The sequence below is a fragment of the Sander lucioperca genome, chromosome 9, assembly GCF_008315115.2.
Source record: "Sander lucioperca isolate FBNREF2018 chromosome 9, SLUC_FBN_1.2, whole genome shotgun sequence".
Taxonomy (NCBI): domain Eukaryota; kingdom Metazoa; phylum Chordata; class Actinopteri; order Perciformes; family Percidae; genus Sander; species Sander lucioperca.
In genome coordinates, this window is record NC_050181.1 from 1498634 (window position 1) to 1520296 (window position 21663).

The 21663-nt window shown below is 39.5% G+C and overlaps 1 protein-coding gene across 8 annotated transcripts in view; it reads right to left on the reverse strand.

Moving 5' to 3' along the window:
* Positions 1-740: 740 nt before the first annotated feature.
* Positions 741-21663, reverse strand: part of LOC116041751 (solute carrier family 12 member 7-like) — a 36788-nt gene continuing 15865 nt past the window's right edge. For 7 of the 8 annotated variants that reach the window (XM_031287791.2, XM_031287786.2, XM_031287798.2 and 4 more), the window contains 23 exons: positions 21242-21296; positions 18985-19115; positions 18755-18879; positions 18567-18671; positions 16540-16742; positions 16193-16360; positions 15516-15614; positions 15258-15315; positions 14849-15023; positions 13333-13451; positions 13094-13192; positions 12876-12995; positions 12643-12747; positions 9737-9905; positions 8716-8911; positions 8095-8264; positions 7598-7729; positions 7206-7313; positions 6138-6233; positions 4030-4199; positions 3103-3117; positions 2636-2769; positions 741-943 (listed from right to left, as the gene is read on the reverse strand). In XM_031287791.2, the coding sequence (XP_031143651.1) occupies positions 852-943; positions 2636-2769; positions 3103-3117; positions 4030-4199; positions 6138-6233; positions 7206-7313; positions 7598-7729; positions 8095-8264; positions 8716-8911; positions 9737-9905; positions 12643-12747; positions 12876-12995; positions 13094-13192; positions 13333-13451; positions 14849-15023; positions 15258-15315; positions 15516-15614; positions 16193-16360; positions 16540-16742; positions 18567-18671; positions 18755-18879; positions 18985-19115; positions 21242-21296 (2844 nt within the window). In that variant the 3' untranslated portion in view covers positions 741-851. The remainder of the gene's footprint in view (positions 944-2635; positions 2770-3102; positions 3118-4029; positions 4200-6137; positions 6234-7205; positions 7314-7597; positions 7730-8094; positions 8265-8715; positions 8912-9736; positions 9906-12642; positions 12748-12875; positions 12996-13093; positions 13193-13332; positions 13452-14848; positions 15024-15257; positions 15316-15515; positions 15615-16192; positions 16361-16539; positions 16743-18566; positions 18672-18754; positions 18880-18984; positions 19116-21241; positions 21297-21663) is intronic. The other variant, XM_036004769.1, reaches the window with a different exon arrangement.

Sequence of the window (21663 nt, forward strand, 5' to 3'; positions counted from 1 at the left end):
TGCTCCAATACAAACAAGTCAATTCAATTCAATTCAATTTTATTTATAGTATCAAATCATAACAAGAGTTATCTCGAGACACTTTACAGATAGAGTAGGTCTAGACCAAACTCTGTAGTGTTCGAAGCAAAATAATAATAATCAATCAAATACACGAACAAATACACTAACTCAACTAAAATGTACTAAAATTCTTAAATCACAAAAGTTGCATTTCCTCTGTTGCATTTTCACTATATGTTCCTTTTTGATCACTAATGCTATCTGTGACAAACAAAAACAGTTAATAAGCAATGTTCAAGACAATCTATAGATTACAATCAATACTGCCACATTTGCCCTGAAACTGTTACTTATACTAAACAATGGGACTTTGGCTTTAACCTCACTTACTGTGATGATGACAATGAGACAGTTGCCAGCTACCAGAATCAGTGAAATGCTAAAAATGACAATAAGCTGTAGTTTCCTGTTCTTTCCTCCAACAAATGCCTGGTGACGCAGAATAACATGTTACATTGAAATGGAAGCTCTTTCAGAAAACAGTTTATCTGAGGAAAGAACATCTCCACATCTCTCTATTCTCTCCACAGTGTATATACAGTATGTGGTAGAGTTAAGGAGCCCCAGGAGGAGGGGCTGTAGAGAGCCCTCTTTGCCCCCAAGTGATGCACTGAGCTCAGGCTGTGCTGCAGATAGACTCCCCTTCACTTCGCAGCGATCATGGTCCTCCTTTTTTCTGTCTGACATCTTTGTCCATGTCTCATTGTCAAACCCCTGCCCTCTGGGGTCCTACTGTCCAACAATGCTCCCTTCCAGCGCCCTTCCAAACAATTAGGAACCTCTTGGTGCTAGGAGTAGATGGTAATGACCTCCCGACCACCTCCACGAACCAACAGCACACGGTCTAGGCCATCCATCAGGACCTCCAGGAACTCCATATCTGAGAGACACATTCTTGTTAAGGACATACTGTATATTACAGCAACACATGCTGCTATTTTCAGATGTATCCACTGTTCAGAGCAGTTTTAAAAACCTCCATTACTGGGTGTGAAAAATGCTTCTGTCTGTGGTGGAATGTAACTAAGTACATTTACTCAAGCAATGTACTTAGGTACAAATTTAATGAGTTTGTACTCCTCTTGAGTATTTCCATATGTTCCATTTGATGTTACTTTTAACTTGTACTTCACTACATAGCCTAAGTGGTCTAAACTGTTGCAACACACAATGCCTGAAACTTTTGGTAATTTTGGGAAAATACACTTTTTCGCTCTCTTGCCGAGAGTTAGATGAGAAGATCAATAGCACTCTAATGTATGGTAAATATGAAGCTACAGCCAGCGGCCAGTTAGCTTAGTTTAGCATTAATACTGAAAGCAGGGATAAACCAAGGGGGTAAGCGAGCATCCGCAAAGCGTACCTCCTATGGAGACATTTTGATGCTAACAAGCCATCACTTGCCGTTAGCATTCCATTGACTGCCATTCATTTTGGCAGCGAATAACTTAACATCTGAAGCGTTTAAAGACTATTTGCCCATTGTTTATTTCTAAAGAAACACGACAATGTATAAAAGGCTCCATTACCTTGTATCTCACGTTATGGCTCCGTAGCAGCAGTTTTTGTAAAAATAAGCTAACAATTGTGTCATAACCACGCGACTTTCTGTCGCACTGTAGAGAAATTACCGTATAGTCAGGAGAAGCTCGCAGGCAGTTTTGACTCACATTAGCGGTTTAACTTTAATTACTAATATTAACTAGCATTTTAGTTAGCAATAATTAGCCTGTGCCTATGTTATCTCCTTACATATACCTACGCTCTCCGTCTCTCGCTCAGTAATCACCGGAAAAGTGCTTCTAATAGACTTCACTGGTCTCCGTGGAAGTCTACGGTGTTGCTTTGTCCATTAATTTTACTGTCTATGGAATAAACAGTTAGCCTGGCTGTGTCCAAAGTGAAAAAATATGCCTAATGGCTAAACCAGAATTGATAAAATGGCAGCTGATATTGGTAAAGGGCACAAGAGAGGCCAGAGGCCATGAGGAACATGGCCTCTTGCTAACTCAATTAGCTTAGCTTAGCAATGAAGACTGGAAACAAGGGAAAAACATCACGTCTGGCTCTGTCTAAAGGTAAAAAATATCTGTCTGATATCACCTCAAAAGCTCTCTAATTAACATGTTGTGTCTTGTTTGTGTAATCCATATGCAAATCGAAGTGTAAAAACAACACATTTTGGTTTATTACACATAACCCCTCACTCAGTTTCTTTACGCTTCATCTTTGTACAATTAAACAACCGAGACATATCAGGTCAATTAGAGACCTCTAAAGGTGTGAGTGGGTGGAATTTGTTGACTTTGAACAGAGCCAGGCTAGCTGTTTACCCCTATTTCGAGTCTTTGTGCTGAGCTAAGCTATGCCAAACGACTGCTGTCTCCAACTTGATTATTTTGGTACAGACATGAGAGTAGTATTGATTTTCTAATGTAACTATTGGGAAGAAAGCTACTATTGGCAAGAAAGCTAATCATTTCCTAAAATCTTAAACTATTCTTTTAATATGAGAACTTTATTTGTCTGACTGAATGACTCGTGAAATGACTGATTTGCTGAAAAAGGATACAGTTGTCATCCCCTTTCTTGTTCTTCGGTGGTCCCGGCATGTTGAGCAATACCAGCTGTGAATCACGGGATTTCTTGAGCACTGCCTCATTCAGCTTTACAGCTGTGTGCATCCTCCGCACATTGGACTGGCTACTACGTTAGACAACAGACATTAATCAGAGCATCAGTTATCCTGCAGTCCCTTACAAAGTCAGAGGGCTGTTTCAGTATGATACTCTAAATCAGCAATCTACAGAAAGCACAGGATGTGTGATCGGGAATCTGATCATCTTGTAGGCAAATACAACACACAGACACATGAAGGTTCCATATGTGTCATCATGCACCCTGACACTCATGCAAACTGAACTGGTTATCTACCTTCACACAAGCATGCAAACAGACACTAGTCTCACATTGCAAATGCACAGAGAGTTCATGCACATGCAAGCAAAAAGCGAAAGTAAATAAAATAAAGTGACTTACAGATTCTCCCACTCCCTTGAGGATTCGGAGCACAAAACAACATATTCAACATTAACACAATCATAATGGCTGCTTCTTAATTTGTTAGATCATCTAGATGTAAAGAGGTCTTGGAAAATTAGCCCTCCATTGCAATAAAACAGTACTGGCAAATTACATATAAAAACACGCAAGCCAATAGCAAAATGATTGAATGCAGTTAAAGGACCAGTGTGTAGAATTTAGTGCCGTCTAGCGGGGAGGTTACTAACTAACTGAATCCCCCTTCCCTCACCCTTTCCTTTCCAAGCGTGTAGAACGTGCATGGAGGCCTTCAGGGCCTTCAAAATGTGAATCTCTAGAGCAAGTTTTTGGTTTGTCCATTCTGGGCTACAGTAGAAACATGGTGGTGCAACATGGCGAGCTCCCTATGTAGATATGAAGGGCTCATTCTAAGCTAACAAAACTCAAAGACTTTTAGTTTCAGCTGATTATACACTAATGAAAACATAATTGTGATTATTATATTCCATTTCTGCCAATACAACCTACTAAATCCTACACACTGATCCTTTAGGAGGACAACCCCTAGATAATATACATTAAGATGTGACCAATTAGGTGCTGAATTTTCTAAAATTAGAGCAATTCAGAAGGATTTTAGCCTTTCACAGCCTCTTGATAGCTACAAATACAAATCTATCACTAATGGTGTTGGAGCTAAGTGCAGTACAACAGCAGCATATATGGATACACACAATACATATAATAGCAATAATGATAAAAGTACAATATATTAAAATAACCTTAAAAATAACTAACTTAAACAAATAAATCACATTTAGTGTTGAGCTGAATATAAACATAATGTTTGACATGTTGGGCACTATAACAAATATCAGGAAGTGTATCTTTACGATGTTTTGCAGCAAAGCTCAATCTACTTACGGTCTCATATTAAACATGTCTTTAACTCCCATGCCTTCTCTTTGTCTGTTCCTCTCATTGACCAGTTTGTCTTTGGTCCAGGTCATGTGGACACGATCTGGTGTGGCACCTGCAGCTTTGTCATTCATTTTAGAATGAGATGCCGTGTTCCGGTCGTGGATCAACTGGGCCTAAACAAAGGACAGGTCAGATGATAAAAATACAGTTTGGCCATTGTAGTTTTCAGCCATGTTAGTTCCTCGTTATTTCTATTAATAAAACTTAAAAAAAATTCAAATTGGATTTATAATTATATCCTTTCTAGTAAAGGCCTAACTCAAAAAATCAAACTCCCATTGGTGGCTTTGGGGAAACACCATAGACTGTATAAAAGAAGTGGACGTAGCCTTCGAGTCTGAACAGTGAAGCCACTGCACAAGTGCTTTAAACCTGCATTTTTTCTAATGGCCAGCAGGAGGCGACACCAATGGTAGCAAAAAGAAGTCCGCTTGTATAGAAGTCTATGAAAAAATGACCCTACTTCTCACTTGATTTGTTACCTTAGTAAACATTTTCTTAATGAGTTTATGGCCTCAATTGCTAGTTTCAAGTCTTCTTTAATACAACATGTTAATTTTGTAAAAGATGGTCCCATTTAGAGTAAAATAGACAATAAAGCAGGGATGCTTAGGACGTGGCTACCTTGTGATTGACTAGACGCTACCTGAGCAACCAGCCAATCAAGATAGAGGCGCAGCAAAGCGTATCTATGGCACTCTATGGATTCAAATAGCTGTGGACCTGTTTTTGGGTGTTGTCCATGTTTTGTCTTAGAACTCTGACCATTTAACAGTGTGTTTTCATTCAGTTCATGAAAGTCAATAGTTACATTTGCGTTTGGTTGTACCAAAAGAAACTTTAGGGAGGCTGTTAATTTTTTTCCGGCAAGTACATTTTGCTGTAAGCCTGTTTTTCGCTAGCTAAAATTTGCATTCCAATTAATATCACAGTTAATGTGAATTATGGCTTGCTAACCAAGCTAGCAAGCTAGTGCTAGCATTAGCTGATAACTTAGCTCCAAATATGGTCAATTCTGTCTCCAAAGAAACAAAATGGAGACCATAATGCCAAAGTCAAACCTTTAAAACCGTAGTCTACAAACCATTGGGTGACGTCACTGTGGCTAGTCTATGCTAAACACTAATATGATTTTACTACTTCTCTCAAAATAAAACAAAACTATTCTGAGTCTACATTTCTATTCAGTAGTGTTCTCTATTTTAACTAAGCATTAGTGGGAATTTTACCACAAAGCAATATGTTACTGCAAATATGTCATTGCTTTACAGTTATGAGGGACATGAAAATATGACCACAAGAGGATATGAAGACAAATTATTTAAATGTATGTGTAGTTATTTTTAGGGCTGTCAGGTAATAGACAGGTTTATGGTGATGACACACTGTTTTACAGTGGACACAGTAAACCTGCTCTGTTTACGATGCAAAGTCTAATTTTCACTACGTTGTGCTGTGCATAAATGTGTGTGACAATAATAAACTTTTATGATAAACTTTAGCCTAAAACAGACAAACTAAACACGTCACAATATCAGTGATAAGAGACAAGAGGGGGAAAATCCAGACCATACTTGAGGGTTGCAATCACTACTGGCTAGTAACAACAGGATGGGGATCCTGAAGGACCCAAAGCTCTGTTGCTATAAACCATAAACATCATAAACTCCATAATTGTGTGTTAGAATCTCTGAGGGAATGGATGTAATGGTAAGTAACTGATAACTGGATCGAGTCTCATGTAGACCTCCAGTACTGGGAGTCGGGTACACATTTAAAGGCACTCAGTGAGGAATCTGTCTGCCTCTAGTGGCAGCTTTTGGTCTCTACGTCTCTGCCCCCTCAGCATCTACAATACAGTGAATGAAGGGAAGACAGAAAACATTGAGACTGAACCTTCTATCTCTAAATTCAGCTTATGATGACAGCACGGTCTAAAAGCATTGCAGTTGTTATGAAAGGATTATGATGCCAGAAAGCATGGCATGGTAAATGGAGGGACCAAAGGCGTAATGGTCAGCTACTACGGGCCGTTTGGTCGCTGGGACTACCTTATCCTCTGGTATGCACAGGGTGTTGGAGGAGGGGTCACCTGGCGAATTCTTCCTTTTTATGGAGCTGCGGGATACATCTGTGATGCTCTGAATCTGATCACAAAGCCAGGTTAGGATAAGGGGAAGAGTTCAAAAGTCAACAACAGCAGAACAGACCAAGACGAGTTATGTTACACCTTTCTCTTGGGTGGAGGACAACTACATCAGTATAGTACAGCTATAATATATTTGTTTAGTTTGTTATAGCATTTCTATATCATGTCTTAAAGTGTAAACATTGCACCTGAATATTTCAAAATGGAATATAACGCTATTGGTTTGAGTATGGACTTTACAATATTTAGTGTGTTTTACAGTGTTGTAGACAGTGTTAAAGGGATAGTTCAGATTTTTTGAAGTGGGGTTGTATGAGGTACTTATCCATAGTCAGTGGATTACCTACAGTAGATGGCAGTTGGCCTGCCCCCAGTTTGGAGAAGCAGTCAGGAGTACTGACACAGAAGCAAAGCAATGTACTGCTGTGGACGGGGGCAGCAATAAAACGTATTTTAGCCACCCAAAATCACCCACCTAAAAAAATCTATATCAGTTCAAGTGTACGTATATTTTTATAATATTTTCACTACTTTACCTTGCCGTCAGCCAGCCTTTTTCCGATGGGATTTTATGCTCTATTCAAAGCCACCAGACCTTTGACAAATTTTACCTTGCACAACTGTCAGAAGTCTACTGCTGCCTCGATCGGTTAGTTAGTTTGTTATTGTGTAACTTTGGTGAATCCGAAATTAACCGACCGCCATCTACTGTAGTTATCACACTGACTATGGGTAAGTACCTCATACAACCCCACTTCAAAATATCCAAACCATCTCCTTAAGTTTGTCTTGCTAACATTTCAATTGAATTAAATGTGTCAATACTTGCATATAACATTACACAACAAATACATGTTTGTAACTCCTAGATAAAACATCTTGCTATTGTTGTTTAGAACGTGTCCAAATGTGTGTAATGACATGTATGATTTGTATTAGTGCAAATGTTATAATATGAGTGTCACGGTACCTCTCTCTCCCTCTCAGTGCGGGACAGCTGCATCTGTTTAAGCATTTGAGACCTCTGCTCCATCACCAGCGTCTTCTCATAGGTGAAGGCTGAGATGTCACTTTCATGCTTGAGGGACAAAACATTTGCAATTTCAGATTTGTATACAGACTTATAAAAATACAGTCATTCAATTTATTTGCTGTGGCTAATGTTCCAAGGCAAATTTATTGTAAGTGTTACTTACTTGGCAATAAATCATTTTCTGATTCTGATCTCTGATTCTGATAGAGCAGTATAAAGTCAACAGGTAGCCTTTCAGTATGTTGCTCAAGGGCAGGTTAGACTACCACCTGGATCAACCATTCATTAGATAGAAAAAAATGAATTGACTGAATTGCAAATAGTCTCACCATCTCCACAACCTCCACCACCGCATCCAGGCGTAGCTGGTAGAGAAACATCTGGAGGTCTTTCTTCATCTGGATGGAGTTGTCGTCCATGTGGGCCACCGTGAAGATTCGCATTTGACACTTCCTCCATACCTGCAGAAATAGGAAATGTATCAGCTGCTGGTTACACATAGCTAAGCTGCCAATGCAAGAGCACTAAATCCCATCTGGGATCTAGGTGGAACACGAGAGCAGGGAACCTTAGCAAATTAGGCAGCTATGTGAGGCATTAAGCATTACACCTTCCATTTTCTTTGTTAATGTGAATGTGAAGACTGGCAGCTTCTACAGTAAAAACTAATTGTGTGAAAAAAAAGTGTTATGTACATATCAATGGAAAATAGAGGATCCAATCTGTCGATATACTGTATAGAAGACTACTTCACTGCAAACTGCTAAAAACAAGGAAATAGGAAATGACAACACACACACACACACACACACACACACACACACACCTTGTGTTGACTAAGTAAAAATGGCAGCAGCATGAGCAGTCCACCATCATGCACGATCCACCACACATCAATGGTCCCCCCCTTCAGACGCTCCTGGTTACCAGGGAAATGGTCAATGTTCTTAGCAACCAGCAGAGCCTGTTGAGCTGCCGTCGTCTCTCTTACTGTTTCTGTGGAGAGAGAGAGAGAGAGAGAGAGAGAGAGAGAGAGAGAGAGAGAGAGAGAGAGAGAGAGAGAGAGAGAGAGATTAAAGGACAATTCCGGCGCAAAACGAACCTAGGGGTTATTAACAGATGTGTACCCACTCGATTGCTCTCTGGGACATGTTTTCATGCTAATCGAAAGTGTTTGTAGCTTGAAACAAGCTAGCGTGGACCGCTGATTAGCTTACAACGCTAGTATTCGGGGCACAGGGAAAGTAAAAACAAATTGCTTATTATACCACTAAAAAGGCTCAAAATATCACCACACTTCAACTGTAGCATAGCACATTTTTGGCTAAGTCCTGGATCTTCCCAATCCTACCTACAGCACCTTTAAGTTTCATGTTCTTAATACTGTAGTAAATGTATGTTCTGATTTTGTCACACCCTTCCTTCATGACACTCCTGTATAGTTTACCTATAAAGTTCCTCCTTGCGGAGGAGTCCCGGGCTTGTCCCCAGCCTGCTGGCCAGGCCATCAGGACAGAGTTGTGTTTCATTCCCCCCAGTCCTGCTGACTGGATGAGCAGGGAGAAACCGTCTCGCAGGTTGGATGACGCCACCACATGGGAGAAACCCTTCATCTTCTCAGCAGCCATCGCTGCTTTTAAGTTCTGCAGGGACCAAAAGGACCAAAACAAAGGAGAGGGAAAGGACAATAAAACGGTTTCAGATTATGAATTGGGCACAATATTTTGAGTTGTATAAAATGGGAGCATCTTTTCTACATGTAACCTGTATAAATGACTATGCATGAAATCAGGTGAATGTGTAAGGTGAACATAAGCAGCATTACCAGGTTGCCCAATGATTACTTCATTTTGATTGTGGCGTGGTAGCTTTCAGTCTTATTTTAGTGTGCAATTTGCATGCTTTCCCAGTATTTCGTCTAACAGTCTGCTGTAGTGAATATTCAGAATTATTGTTTTAAGCAGGGTTTTTCCTCCATAGAGGAATTTTTGGCACCCCCTAAAGAGGCTTTAGCCAGCCCCAAAGGAAAATCCCCAGCACCAAGATGACAACAATTGAGAATAAAAACAGTAATTCAAATACTCTCTAAATGTGTTTAAGAGCAATTTACCAAACAACCTACTGAACAAGCACAACATAAACTTCAATATGAGAGCTAATCTCAATTTTATCTCCAGAGTCAGGCTGTACCAGACTCTCCCGGTGATTCATTCAAATATTTATATTTTTTTAAAACCAGTTTTGTTAATTGGGGTTTTATTTACTCAAGCATAATATACATTTTTGCTTATCCCCCCCAAAGGCCCATTTTGAGCCAGGAAAACCCTTTTAAGGAATTCAGCAGAAGAGACTGCTTGTCTATCTGTGATACCTCTAAATAGATACCCATAACCTCTATGCTGGAAAATACTGGACACCCATGCAGAGGACTAAACGGGCAGAGCAGATGACTGAACAAATGGACAAACCTGCTCTCCAGTCTTGACATCATTTCCCCGGGTCATGTAGGTTCCCTCCAGGACTGAGCAGACGATGGTCAGCCCTCTTCCTGCTTTGAGCTGCGTGGTAAAAGACAAGAGACGAGGGTGTTTCACCTTCAGGTCGGAGTCCAACTTACACAACACCAACAGCTGAGGCCTGACGAGAGAGAAAAAATGTAAATAGTAAAAGAAAAGAAAATAAAGTGAATGCAAAATAAGCATTAAAGGTCGCATGACATGGTGCTCTTTGGATGCTTTTATATAGACCTTAGTGGTCCCCTAATACTGTATCTGAAGTCTCTTTCCCAAAATTCAGCCTTGGTGCAGAATTACAGCCACTAGAGCCAGTCCCACAATGAGCTTTCCTTAGAATGTGCCATTTCTGTGTCTGTAGCTATTGAGGAGGAGGGGTGGCCTTGACCAACTGCCACTTTGCTCGTTTGAAAGCCATGATGCCTCTCTCTCATGGGTGGGCCAAATTCTCTGGGCGGGCAAAGCAGAGAAAGGGGAGGTAACCTTCCTCCTTATGACCTCATAAGGAGCACCATATTAATGTTAAAAAACCTCATAAAGTGAAATTTCATGCCATGGGACCTTTAAAAATCAAATATAAACAATGTACAGCATGATAAAAATGTAAACCACTTACATTTTTAGTATATTGTATGAGTGGAAACTCATACAACATATAGTACTCAGCATTTTGGAAAAACAAGATATATAAAAAGGGAAAGTGTGCTGATTTTACACATCAAAATCTGTTTACAGGTCTTGGGAGTACCACTGCATGTACATATGTGGAAAGTGTTGTAAGTCTTTTGTGTCTCCAGAGGGAGCCGTGTGAAATCTGATAAATGTCCTCAAGTGATGTCACTTGAGTCAGCACGTTTAAAAATGAAAAAGATCAGGGGCCTCATGTATAAATGTTGCGTACGCTCGAAAAGCTTGCGTACGCTGGTTTTCACGGACACTTTGTGATGTATAAAAAAATTAACTTGACGTGAGAATGTGCGGGCCATCCGCAAAGTCTTTTCTGGCTCTGTAATGTGGCGAATTGCCGAAAATCACCAAACATTACAAAATAAAGTTTCCACTTCACTTACTGGCATACATCTGTGACGTTGTCTATGAAAAAACATAATTTTATCCGCCAATACTCCATAAAAGTTTGATCATTTATGTGGATAATGTTTCACATCTCACACTACTGTTTAATTTGCAGGCTACTTAACCTCTGTTAAACATGAGGATGGGAAATGAATGAAAAATCCACTTAGAAAATACTTTCAGTCATCCTCTGTATTTTCCATAGATGAAATATCTACTCACTGTGCAACAAAAAGATCGGCACAGAAAATGCAATAGTGCCTGTGATTCTGTAGTTGCTGAGGCTCAGACATCCATGGCGCACAGGAGGGCGGGACGCACGGATCCCTCTCCCCAGGAACAAACGCTGTGTTGGTTGGGCAAACTCATGTGATGCGTAATTGATCCCGTGGATGATTTGTTGGCTATGTAAGTGAACAAGGTGTACCCGGTCCACCAAACACTGGGCCGTCTTGACTGTCTTGATTCTGCACATATTTCTGTTGCTGTAGCCCTATTTACTATTTCATTATTTCATCCATGCGTGGCGCAGCGGATCCGTGCGCACTGTCACCGGCCGTGGCCTCACTAACCTCTCCTCCTCTGAGTCGGGTCTCCCTCGCACTGGACTCAGTTTCACGACTAATGCGTAGAAAATCAATGGCATTACATCAGTGAGTTCAAACTGCTTATTGTGCGTAATTTGGACTGACACTGAGATGCATGTTGTTTGGTAACTGGTGTGGCGCTGCCACTATTCTCTTGATTTCCAGTTCGAAATTCTTTTTAATTTCTGCCATGGTTCGGTGCATTCATCGCCCGGTCACTATTTGCCACTCTGGGCATTTTCTTTTATTGCTTATCCAAGATGACAAAACTACAAACAGAACATTTTTTTCTCGCCTCCACCCCCGTCATCAGCACCTCAAGTCGGTGAAGATTTTTTTTCTGTCTGCAGAGGTATTACCCGTTGTGATTGGACAAAGAATGATGTCGGGGGCGCATTTATAGTCATTTCCATATTAATTTATGGGAGGAGGCAAGGCGGGGTCAGTGGCTCGTTCACGTGCGCTCAATTTCACGTGGATTGTCATGTATAAAGGAAGTTTTGGCCGTACGCCATCTTCTGGTATGAAAGCTGCGCAGTCTTTTATACGTGAGGCCCCTGGGGGTGTGAAAGAAGTCACATTTATCACAATTACCAGACCTCTGTAAATTTATTTATTTATTTTGCCTGTGAAGCACTTTGTGACTCTCTATGATAGGTGCTATATAAATACACTTTACTTATTTAATTATAGTCTGCTATTCATCTCTGCTGGAAATTAGCAGCTTGAGGCTACATTACTCACAACTATCATATCAAACGTGAATCTCAGACTGAACTGACAGCGGTTGCGCTGCTTTGTGGGTAATGTAGGCAACAAGTTTAGACAAACAAGGAGGATACATGGAATAAAAAGATGATATCCCTGCTTCCGCTGCATCAATTTTGATCCTTTTCTTTCTTTTTATCTGTCCATCGTGAGTCCGACGATGTTACAGTGCTATGCTAAATTGCTGCCGTATTTTATTTAATTGTTTACTTTATTTAACATCTACATTTTACAGAAACTAAAATTTTGGAAACTATTTTGAACATATATTCAATGAAAAAGACAGAGACTTTTATTAAAAAAACAACTTCATAAGCAATACAGGCATAACAAGAAATAAAGATCCCTGAATAGTAGCTTTGTGCATCCTATCCCCTGGTTTCATCATGATTTAAGCAAATCAAATCACAACATACATTCTCACACACTCACCTCCAGTTTTTGGTGTGTAGTGGTGCTTCCTCCAGACGGATGAGAGCATAGCGTGCTGCATTCAAGGACAGACCTCTGATCCCATCACCCCATTCCTTAACTGCCCTGCAAACAAAAAGGTCCAAAAAGGAAAGTTTCACCTCTTTTACAAATGTTTAAGAACAGAATAGACATTCAAATCTGGCGTAAAAGATTCTCTAGACCTAGACCAAGACCTAAAACCCCAAACTCACCCTCTGTACTCAATGTACTTGTAGATACAGCCAGCTATCACCATGGCAACCAGGGCATAGTACCAGGAGCAGATGAACATGAGAGAGAGACACAGACTCATCCCTAAGAAGGAGAGGGTCCTACAGGACACACACACACACACACACACACACACACACAGTTACAATTTTACAAATGTGAAGGATTTATTTTGAGTTTAGTTGGAAGCTGTTCTTACCAGTGATAGAACTTGAAGCGAGGTCTCCAGTTGGGGGTACGGAGCAAAGTCTGTACAGCACAGGCCAGGTTAACAAACAGATAGCACATGAGGAAAAACCTGAACGGACATAAATGGAAATGATCATTAAAGAGAGGACTGTAATCAAACTGGCAAGAAAAGTAACACAGACTGAAAGCATAGAGATAGGAAGTAGATCTATCTTCTTTCAGTATTTTCTACAGTGTTAAACCACGTACATGGAGAGGATGGGGGCCACGGCATCCAGAGAAGCGATTAGGATTCCTATCTCACAGATCCCAACTGTCAGCAGCAGAGCCCAGGTGGGCTCACCATTAGCCTTCCCATGACCAAAGACCTGAGAAAGACAAAAACAGAGAGAGGTGAGATGATACAGTACTGCAGAAAACTGCCACTACTTAGTCCATTAGTCGACTAATCGTCGTTTTGGTCTTAGTCGACTAAGATTTATTTAGTCCATTAGTGATTTCTTTGTGATTTTTTTTATGCTGAATTACTTATTTTCCAAAAAAACTCTCTGGGGGTTTTGGTTTGAATCTTTTCTATATCATATCGTTTATCTAAAGATTGATTACTTATTTCAGTCATTATTATGCAAAACACCAGAGAAAGCATTGTGAAGACATAACATTGAGATCTAGGGATTTTTGATGGGTATTTTTATTTCCGTACTATTTTTTGACATTGTATCAACTAAACAGTTATTCCTTTTTCCTTCTAGGGAAATGCATTAAACACATCTGTTAGACCTCTAGGATATACACAATTGGCCTTATGAAAGAGCACTTTTGTATTCTTATCTTAAATCTTTTTTTCTGTGAGGTTTGTTCGTACAAGTCAGATTCACCAAACTCTCTTAACTGGACAAACGTTTCGTAAATCACTTATTTCAGCATGTTGGATGTCACCTGTTTAGGAGGAGGTGTGCTTTTATGATATTTGATAGTTAGCATTATCTATGGCCCTAAAGTTAAAGGCCGACTGTTCCATCCTGTTTGTGGGTAAGTTGTATTCCTGCACCTGCAAAAGACGACAGCAGCAGGGGGGCGGGGAGTTGCTCCCCAGTCTGGATCAACAACAGTTCATTTCTAGATATAATCAGCGGAACAACCGGCCAACCAAGCATTTTATAACTTCATTTTGGGTCACGTTTGTGAGAATTTACACAATAAAGTTGTGAATAACAAATGGTTTACTTGAAGGTATCTACATAAGAGTGACATGACACTGTCATGAACGTGTCATAAACAGTATAAACAAGTCAAACGTTTATGACATAACGCTTCTGTCAGACAGTGTCATTCGGTTTTTGTCATGACAAGTTAGGGTTAGGGTTCATGTGTCATGACACTCTTATGTAGATACCTTCAAGTAAAGTGTTACTAAACAAATATTGGGAACCAAGCAGTCGGCCCGTTCAGAACAGGCACATGCTCCAAACAGGCACTAATGCACTAGTGTTACTAACAAGTAAAAAGAATAATTTCCCAAAACAATTAGAAAATATTAAGTGCAGCTGTCAACAATGTGTACTCAAAGCAGCACTGTACTGTGACAGAAATAAAAAGAGAATGGTTTGATTTAAAGATAGAGGCCAAAAAAACATCTTTATAAAGCGAAGCCTATTCAAGACCAAATAAAAAAGTAATATAGCTATTTTGTGTTTGGGTGATGCTTTATTGTAAAAGCGCACAGGACTCTAACAACAAAAACAAAGATCTATCTACCACTGACCTGTAGGAACGGGATGACGCCATCCCGAGCGATGGCCTGCAACAGCCGGGGGGCGCCAGTGAGGCTCTGCAGCCCCGCCCCACAGCAGGAGAAAAACGAGCCAATCACAATCACCCAGGGTGACGGCCAAGCCAGAATACCAATTACTGGATTCTTCTGTACTGAGTAACCATACCTGAAACACCCACAAGCATGCATACAATATAATATGTGTACTGTACAGTATACTTGGTATACTATGAGTAGCAGTGTGAGCCACGTCACAGACATATTTTCATTCAACACCAATGATTCTGTCTCTAAAAACAACTGCTTAAATAAAAAACGTGTGATCACCTACTAGCTGTAAAACGTCAGCCTGCCGCCATTTAATTCTCTAAAATGACGTCAATAAAAAAAATACTCTTACTTGTCTCTCAGTACCACTCCTTCAATACAGGCTCCAAACAAGACCACACAGGAGATGTCTGAGCATGAAGTTAAGATAGAAATACTTACACTTTGTATTTACTTTGCAGTAACAAACGTGATCTGTTACATTACAACACAAATAAATACAAACATAACTGGCAGTGTTGCTGCTCTCTGTCATCAACTGATATACCTCCTACATGCACATGCTGGTTTGTACTATACTGTGTAGATATCTACAGAGTCTAGAGGATACAGATGAAAGACGTGGTGACAATAGCCATTATGGTTCCTATTGGGATGGATCTCTGGGCATCCCTGAGATCACCAGACCTATTAGAACCAGCCATTATACCTAAAATAAAAACACACAGGACATAAACATTAGAGTCAGTTTTGGAGGAAGTATTAAGAGCCTTTACTTATGAGAAAATACCAATACCACAGTGTGAAAATACTCAATTACAAGTCAGAGTCCTGCATTTATAGTTTTATTTAAAGGGTTATTCTTGTCAAATTTGCACAAACTGTCATTATATCCTGACAGTACTACGTGAAATGGATAATCTTTGAAAAATGTCACCTTCAGATGCTCCTAATGTTAAAAGGGAAACAACCAATCAGATTCATGGAGTCTCTAAGGCAGTGTCAATGACTGCTCGTGGAATGCGAACAAACTGCTGAACTAGATAATGATCAAATATGAATTAAGATTATTTTCCTGTATTGACCAACTGCAGCTTTAAGTAAAAGTACATAAGCATTAAAAGCAAAATGTAACTCGAAAGTAAAAGTACTCATCTCGCATAACTGCTCTTTACTTTAAGTTTTAATATTTAACGTATAAATTTAGTTTCCTATCACAATCATTTCTTATTGTTATAATCTTAGACTCCTAACATTCTAACTCATATTTGTTGGTATTTTATCTACCTGTGACAGAGGGGAAGTATATTCCCACCAGCAGAGTGAAGTATGTGGCGATGTCATTGAAGACGTAGGGCTTATTCATGTCATTGGACGTGCCCTGGGCTTCTACTGAAAGCTGGTCTTTCTTCTCTATGAGCATACCAGCTGGACCATAGTCGCCCCACAGGTTGTCTAACAGAAAGACATAAAAGTATTATCAGCTGGATGAACAATAGGATGCATTCTCCGGGGGCAATGGATATCTTGTGAACAAAGTTGATAATTCGGCCTGAAGGTGGCACAAGATGAAATAATACTGGACTTTATCGCCATGAAAGAAAGCTCAGAATCCTTCCTCTCCTCTTTCTCACCTTTGATAACTCCGCTCAGAAGCCCGGGTATGGCCCGTATCTCTGTCAGGTTGTTTAAGTCGAAGTATTCATCACAGGTTGCGTTGCTGTCGCAAAAGAGGCTCCATAGGTCTGTGAACTCAGTTTTGTTTTTCACAACCCTTGTCTTTGCACAGGTTTCAAACATGTCATTCTTCAGAGATCGGTTTCCCAACAGACAGACACTTTAAAAGAAGAGAGAAAAGTTTAGTTTAGTTGGATGGAAGCTGATGGATCTTTTGTGGTAGATGGAGCTATGGTTCTCTGGGAAACAGATGCCTTCGAACAACTGATAAGTATAAATGAATGAAAGGAATTTTCCATTTGTGTGTTTTGCAATAAACCTGAGCCCCTGAACCTGTGGTGCTTCTATCAGATATGACGAATGTGTTACCAATACAACCAGGAGTTCAATAATACATTAGCTTCGAAACAGCCAGCACAACCATCTCAATTCACTGCACACACACAACCCCTGCATGTAGTTAGTGTTACACCTATTATAAACTAATGTGTCACATCCATACTCATAACAACCAAGGCACAGCCACGAAACCCGCCAAAGCTATGTCATCCCATGGCTATAGTCATAATTACAGCTACAGTCTAGCTGCAATGATACAGACATGAGCCAGAGCCAGTCACAGCTGAGAGTGTGCACCCACACGCCCTGTGGTCACAACAACAACAAAATGCAACCTAGGGTCTTTTTGTGAATGTACCCGAGTCAAACTTTCGTTTAAAAGCATATTTAGGACGGAATCGCCATTTTTAAGATTTACCGTATTTTCGTTTCCGGTCAAATGGCCTTTTGAATGGGAGTGCTAGGGGCACTTTTATGCTAGTCTCAAAATAGCTATTTTTAACACACTAAGAAGGCTCGACACAACATGAAACTTTGCTTGAAGTATCGCCGGGACTCTACACCTTAATGAAAGCATTGACAACATTGTTTGTGTACCCAGAGTTTACTAAAAAGAAAGGTTTTGAGCAACTCACGTTAGCAGTTGTTGTTTACACTATCCGCCATTTTCCCAGTCAAAAATAGGCGATCTCCGAATGCGAATGAACGGACTCCATAGGAGGAAATGTCATTCCTATATGAGGCTCCTTTTTCAACTACAAGGTCAATATTGTGTTTCACTAACGACAAAACAACGAATTATCTGTGCATTTACGTACATGGAACTAAGCTTTTGGAGTTTTCCATCTTTACTCTCCTCCCTCGATTATTTTTGACTGGCTCAATAGACGGCGACCGGAAGAACAACAGCTACAGTGAGTTGCTCAAAACCTTTCTTTTTAGTAAACTCTGTGTACACAAACAATGTTGTCAATGCTTTCGTTAAGGTGTAGAGACCCTGGTCGTACTTGGAGCAAAGTATCATGTTGTGTCGAGCCTTCTGAGTGTTTTAAAAATAGCTATTTTGAGGCTAGCATAAAAGTGCCCCTATTACTCCCATTCAAAAGGCCATTTAAAAGTCTTAAAAGTGGCAATTCCGTCCTAAATATGCTCGGGTACATTCGCAAAAAGACCCTAGGTTGCATTTTGGCGAGAGTTACGCTTTAAGATATGAAACTTAAAGGGTTAAACATGAGTGTTGCCAACAGGGACGTTGTAGAGCGCCCTCTGGTGGACACACTATGCAACGCCGACACTCATAACATGGTTGTTTATCTGCCATTATAAATGCCGATACCGATAGTTTGGAAAATGTCTAATATCGGCCGATAATATCAGCCCGCCGATATATCGGTCGGGCTCTACCCCTGATCTACTATGTTGACATGAAACAAAATCAACCAATTAAATCAAACACACTGAGCAATGGCAAAACATGGCAATGAATACCACCAACAGAAAAAAAGTATTTCTCCTCATCTGTCCTTTTGCACCAGTATCATGCACTGGAGGAGTTAAATTTAGCATGTTGTTGATAAGAATATTTCAGTCTTGAAAACATGACAGTGTTTAATGATAAATTATAGTTTAGCCGTTACTAACTCACTTATAGTCTGGTTGCTCAATGATCGTCTTGATGACTCCTGCATAAGTGGCCAAGATCGAGAGAAACACACAGGCCAGAAACACCAGAGCCAGTTTGTTCACATACCTGCAGAAAGAAGGGGAATACACGTGAGTCTGTGTGCATGTGCGTGTATGTCATAGACTGTATAGGTGTGTGTGGATACTTACTTCACCCCTACAAATACTACCAGAGCCATCAGTAGCAGGCAGCATGTGCCATAGACACGCATATTGTTGAGCATTGCTGCATTTTGGCTTTCTTTAAACACTGTTGCTGTTGGAACAATGTACGTCTGGCAGTGAGGAGACAGCAAAAAGAGAGTGAATGGGTCATTAATATGCAGAAGAAGTTGACTACTGGTGTGGGTGACCTCTTATCTGTCAGAGTGGTAACATACCAGCAGAATCTCTATGGTGCCCAGTATGTACATGGATCCAGCAAAGGTGGTTCCGAGATAGAAACAGAGACCCACTGCTCCTCCAAACTCTGGACCCAGTGACCTGGAGATCATGTAGTATGAGCCACCGGCTTTGGAGAAATTAAATCCTGGTTAGTTAGGCTACTACCAAATTTAAACAGATTTTTAAACTTACATTTTTCCAAAGTTTGGTAACCCTATTTTTTACAGTTTAGCTTACACTGGGGATGATGGGAGAAGCTCTGAGTTGATCAAAATGTTAATATGCTCATCGGATTCACTTTTAGTCATTACCTAATGCTCACAACAAGTAAGTGTTAGAATAATAGGGAGTGAATGACAGTATTTTTTGGCCCTTCTTATGCAACATGCACACTGCCGTATCCCATGCCCCCAAGATTTGCACTTGGCTTTGAAGCCAATTTGACATAGCGGCCAAAGTAGAATAACAACTTCTGTGTCTGTCACGTGATGCCATGGGGCCCAAAAATGTTTTTTCCCAAAGACTTTCATGGCAAAAGAGACATCTGTAAATCCGTGGATACATTTTTTTTAGCGTCACAGCCCTCCGAGAAATGACTCGTTTCACTATTAGAATTTGATCTATTCGGTCTGATAACATTTCGAAAGTCTACAACAGATGCACAACTAAATCATTTAATCCACATTGAAGTAAGTGGAGAGCTAAACCGGAACTTGCCGGCTCTACCTGCGAGGTCTCTAGTGGAGGGTATACTACCATTATTATGGAAAGCATAATAATCACACATAACCAAACCTATGCACCTATGCATTAGGGGTGTGCAAAAAAATCGATTCACATTCGTATCGCGATTCAAGCTCTACCAATTCAAAATCGATTCATAGAATTCCAAAAATCAATTCAATTTTTTTTTTTTTTCGTTTTGTAATGGTGTGTATACTTGATAGGAATCATGCTATATGCAGGCTTTGCAGAGCGAAAGTTAAGTATTTTGGAAACACCACAAACTTGAGAACTCACATGGTACGCCATCACCCAGAGATTAACATTAAAGACGTGGAAGAAAAACAATCTAAAGTACCTAACATGCCAGTCAACCAACGCACTCTTTCAATGCTCTAAACTCCCACCGAACTCTGAACGAAAAGCTCTTTTTATTTATTTAACAGTTTTATTTTATACTTGAATTAAATGTATTTGAAAGCTGGCCAAAGCTTGGCACTTTGCAGTTTTTAGTTGCAAAAGTTTTTATTTTTGTATGAAGACATATTACATACTTTATTACATAAAGTAATATCAAACTACATTTAATTTGTTGTGTTTCTTTTCTTTTACATTGTATGTTTACTGCAATCACATGGGCAACGTAACTACATTTACATACTGTGAATCGTTTTTTTAATCGAGAATCGTCTTTGAATCTAAAATCAATTTTGAATCGAATCTTGACCCTAAAAATTGATATTGAATTGAATCGTGACAATTTCTGAATCGTGCACGCCTACTATGCATATGTCATTTGTTTCTAACTGGCAGTCATTAATTACAATGGCTAATAGCTAGTGTACGCTGGAGTCTTTTAGTCAGTGCACAGCAGATCAGCTGAGCATTATTAAATTGTAAAAATGTGTCTTTCAAAATTCTTGTGAAATTTGTGTGAAAAAAAATTCCCAATAATAAAATAATAGTATTATAATTAATTAATAAGTATTATAAGTATTAATAAGTATATAGTATTTTACAGTCATAAAGAGAAGTTCTTCAAGGAAACTTGAATCAACAGCTGCATATGAACTGGAATTATACAACTTATAATTAGGCTCTATTTGTGACCCCATGTCTTAGCTTGCTACATTAAGAATATTCCTTCTTAGGTTACTGCATTTGAATACTTTCAGAGGCCCAAATATCCAACATATATAAAAGTATCCAACAATCAATAACCAAAAAAGCAAAGATTCAAATATTTTGAAAAAATAAACATAAATTTGTGTAGCAGAAATTTAGATTTACCCAGATGTATCTTGTGACCCCCAGGTTGAGAACCCCAGCTCTATATAACAGTGTAACTACCATATCATTTCCTGGTTAGTTTATAAATAATCAAATAAATGGATTTTTAAATTATTCATTTTTGCAGTGTTCTGTCATGATGCAATCACAATCAATCCTTCAAATTCTGGCAGTGGTAAATAATGAAAACACTGCAGTGAATCCCCCTCAAAGCATAACATAAACATAAAAAAAATGTACCTGGGACAACTCCATTGGTTGCTATGGCACTCATTGATATGGCTGTGAGCAAGGTCTGCATTGAGAGAAAGAGGACAGATGTTACGTTATAGATGGAAGAAAGAGAATTGTGCAGGCTGCATTGTATTCTTTGTGCAAGAACAAAATAATTTAAATAAGCTATGTTTTACATGATGTACTTTCATTTCATACTGTTTTATTCAAGCTTGCTCAAAAGTCACATAGTCCTTTTGGCTCACTTTCAAGTCTAATATTATCACAAGTTACTATATAGGGCTGGGTACCGTTTCAATTGTTTCCCCCATTACAGACACCTAAGTTTAGGTACTGACACAAAAACAATCTTTTCCAAATCTTTAGTACTTTATAGATACTGTACTTTTGTTTGTTTTACAAAACCATTTTTTATCATTTAACGAAAG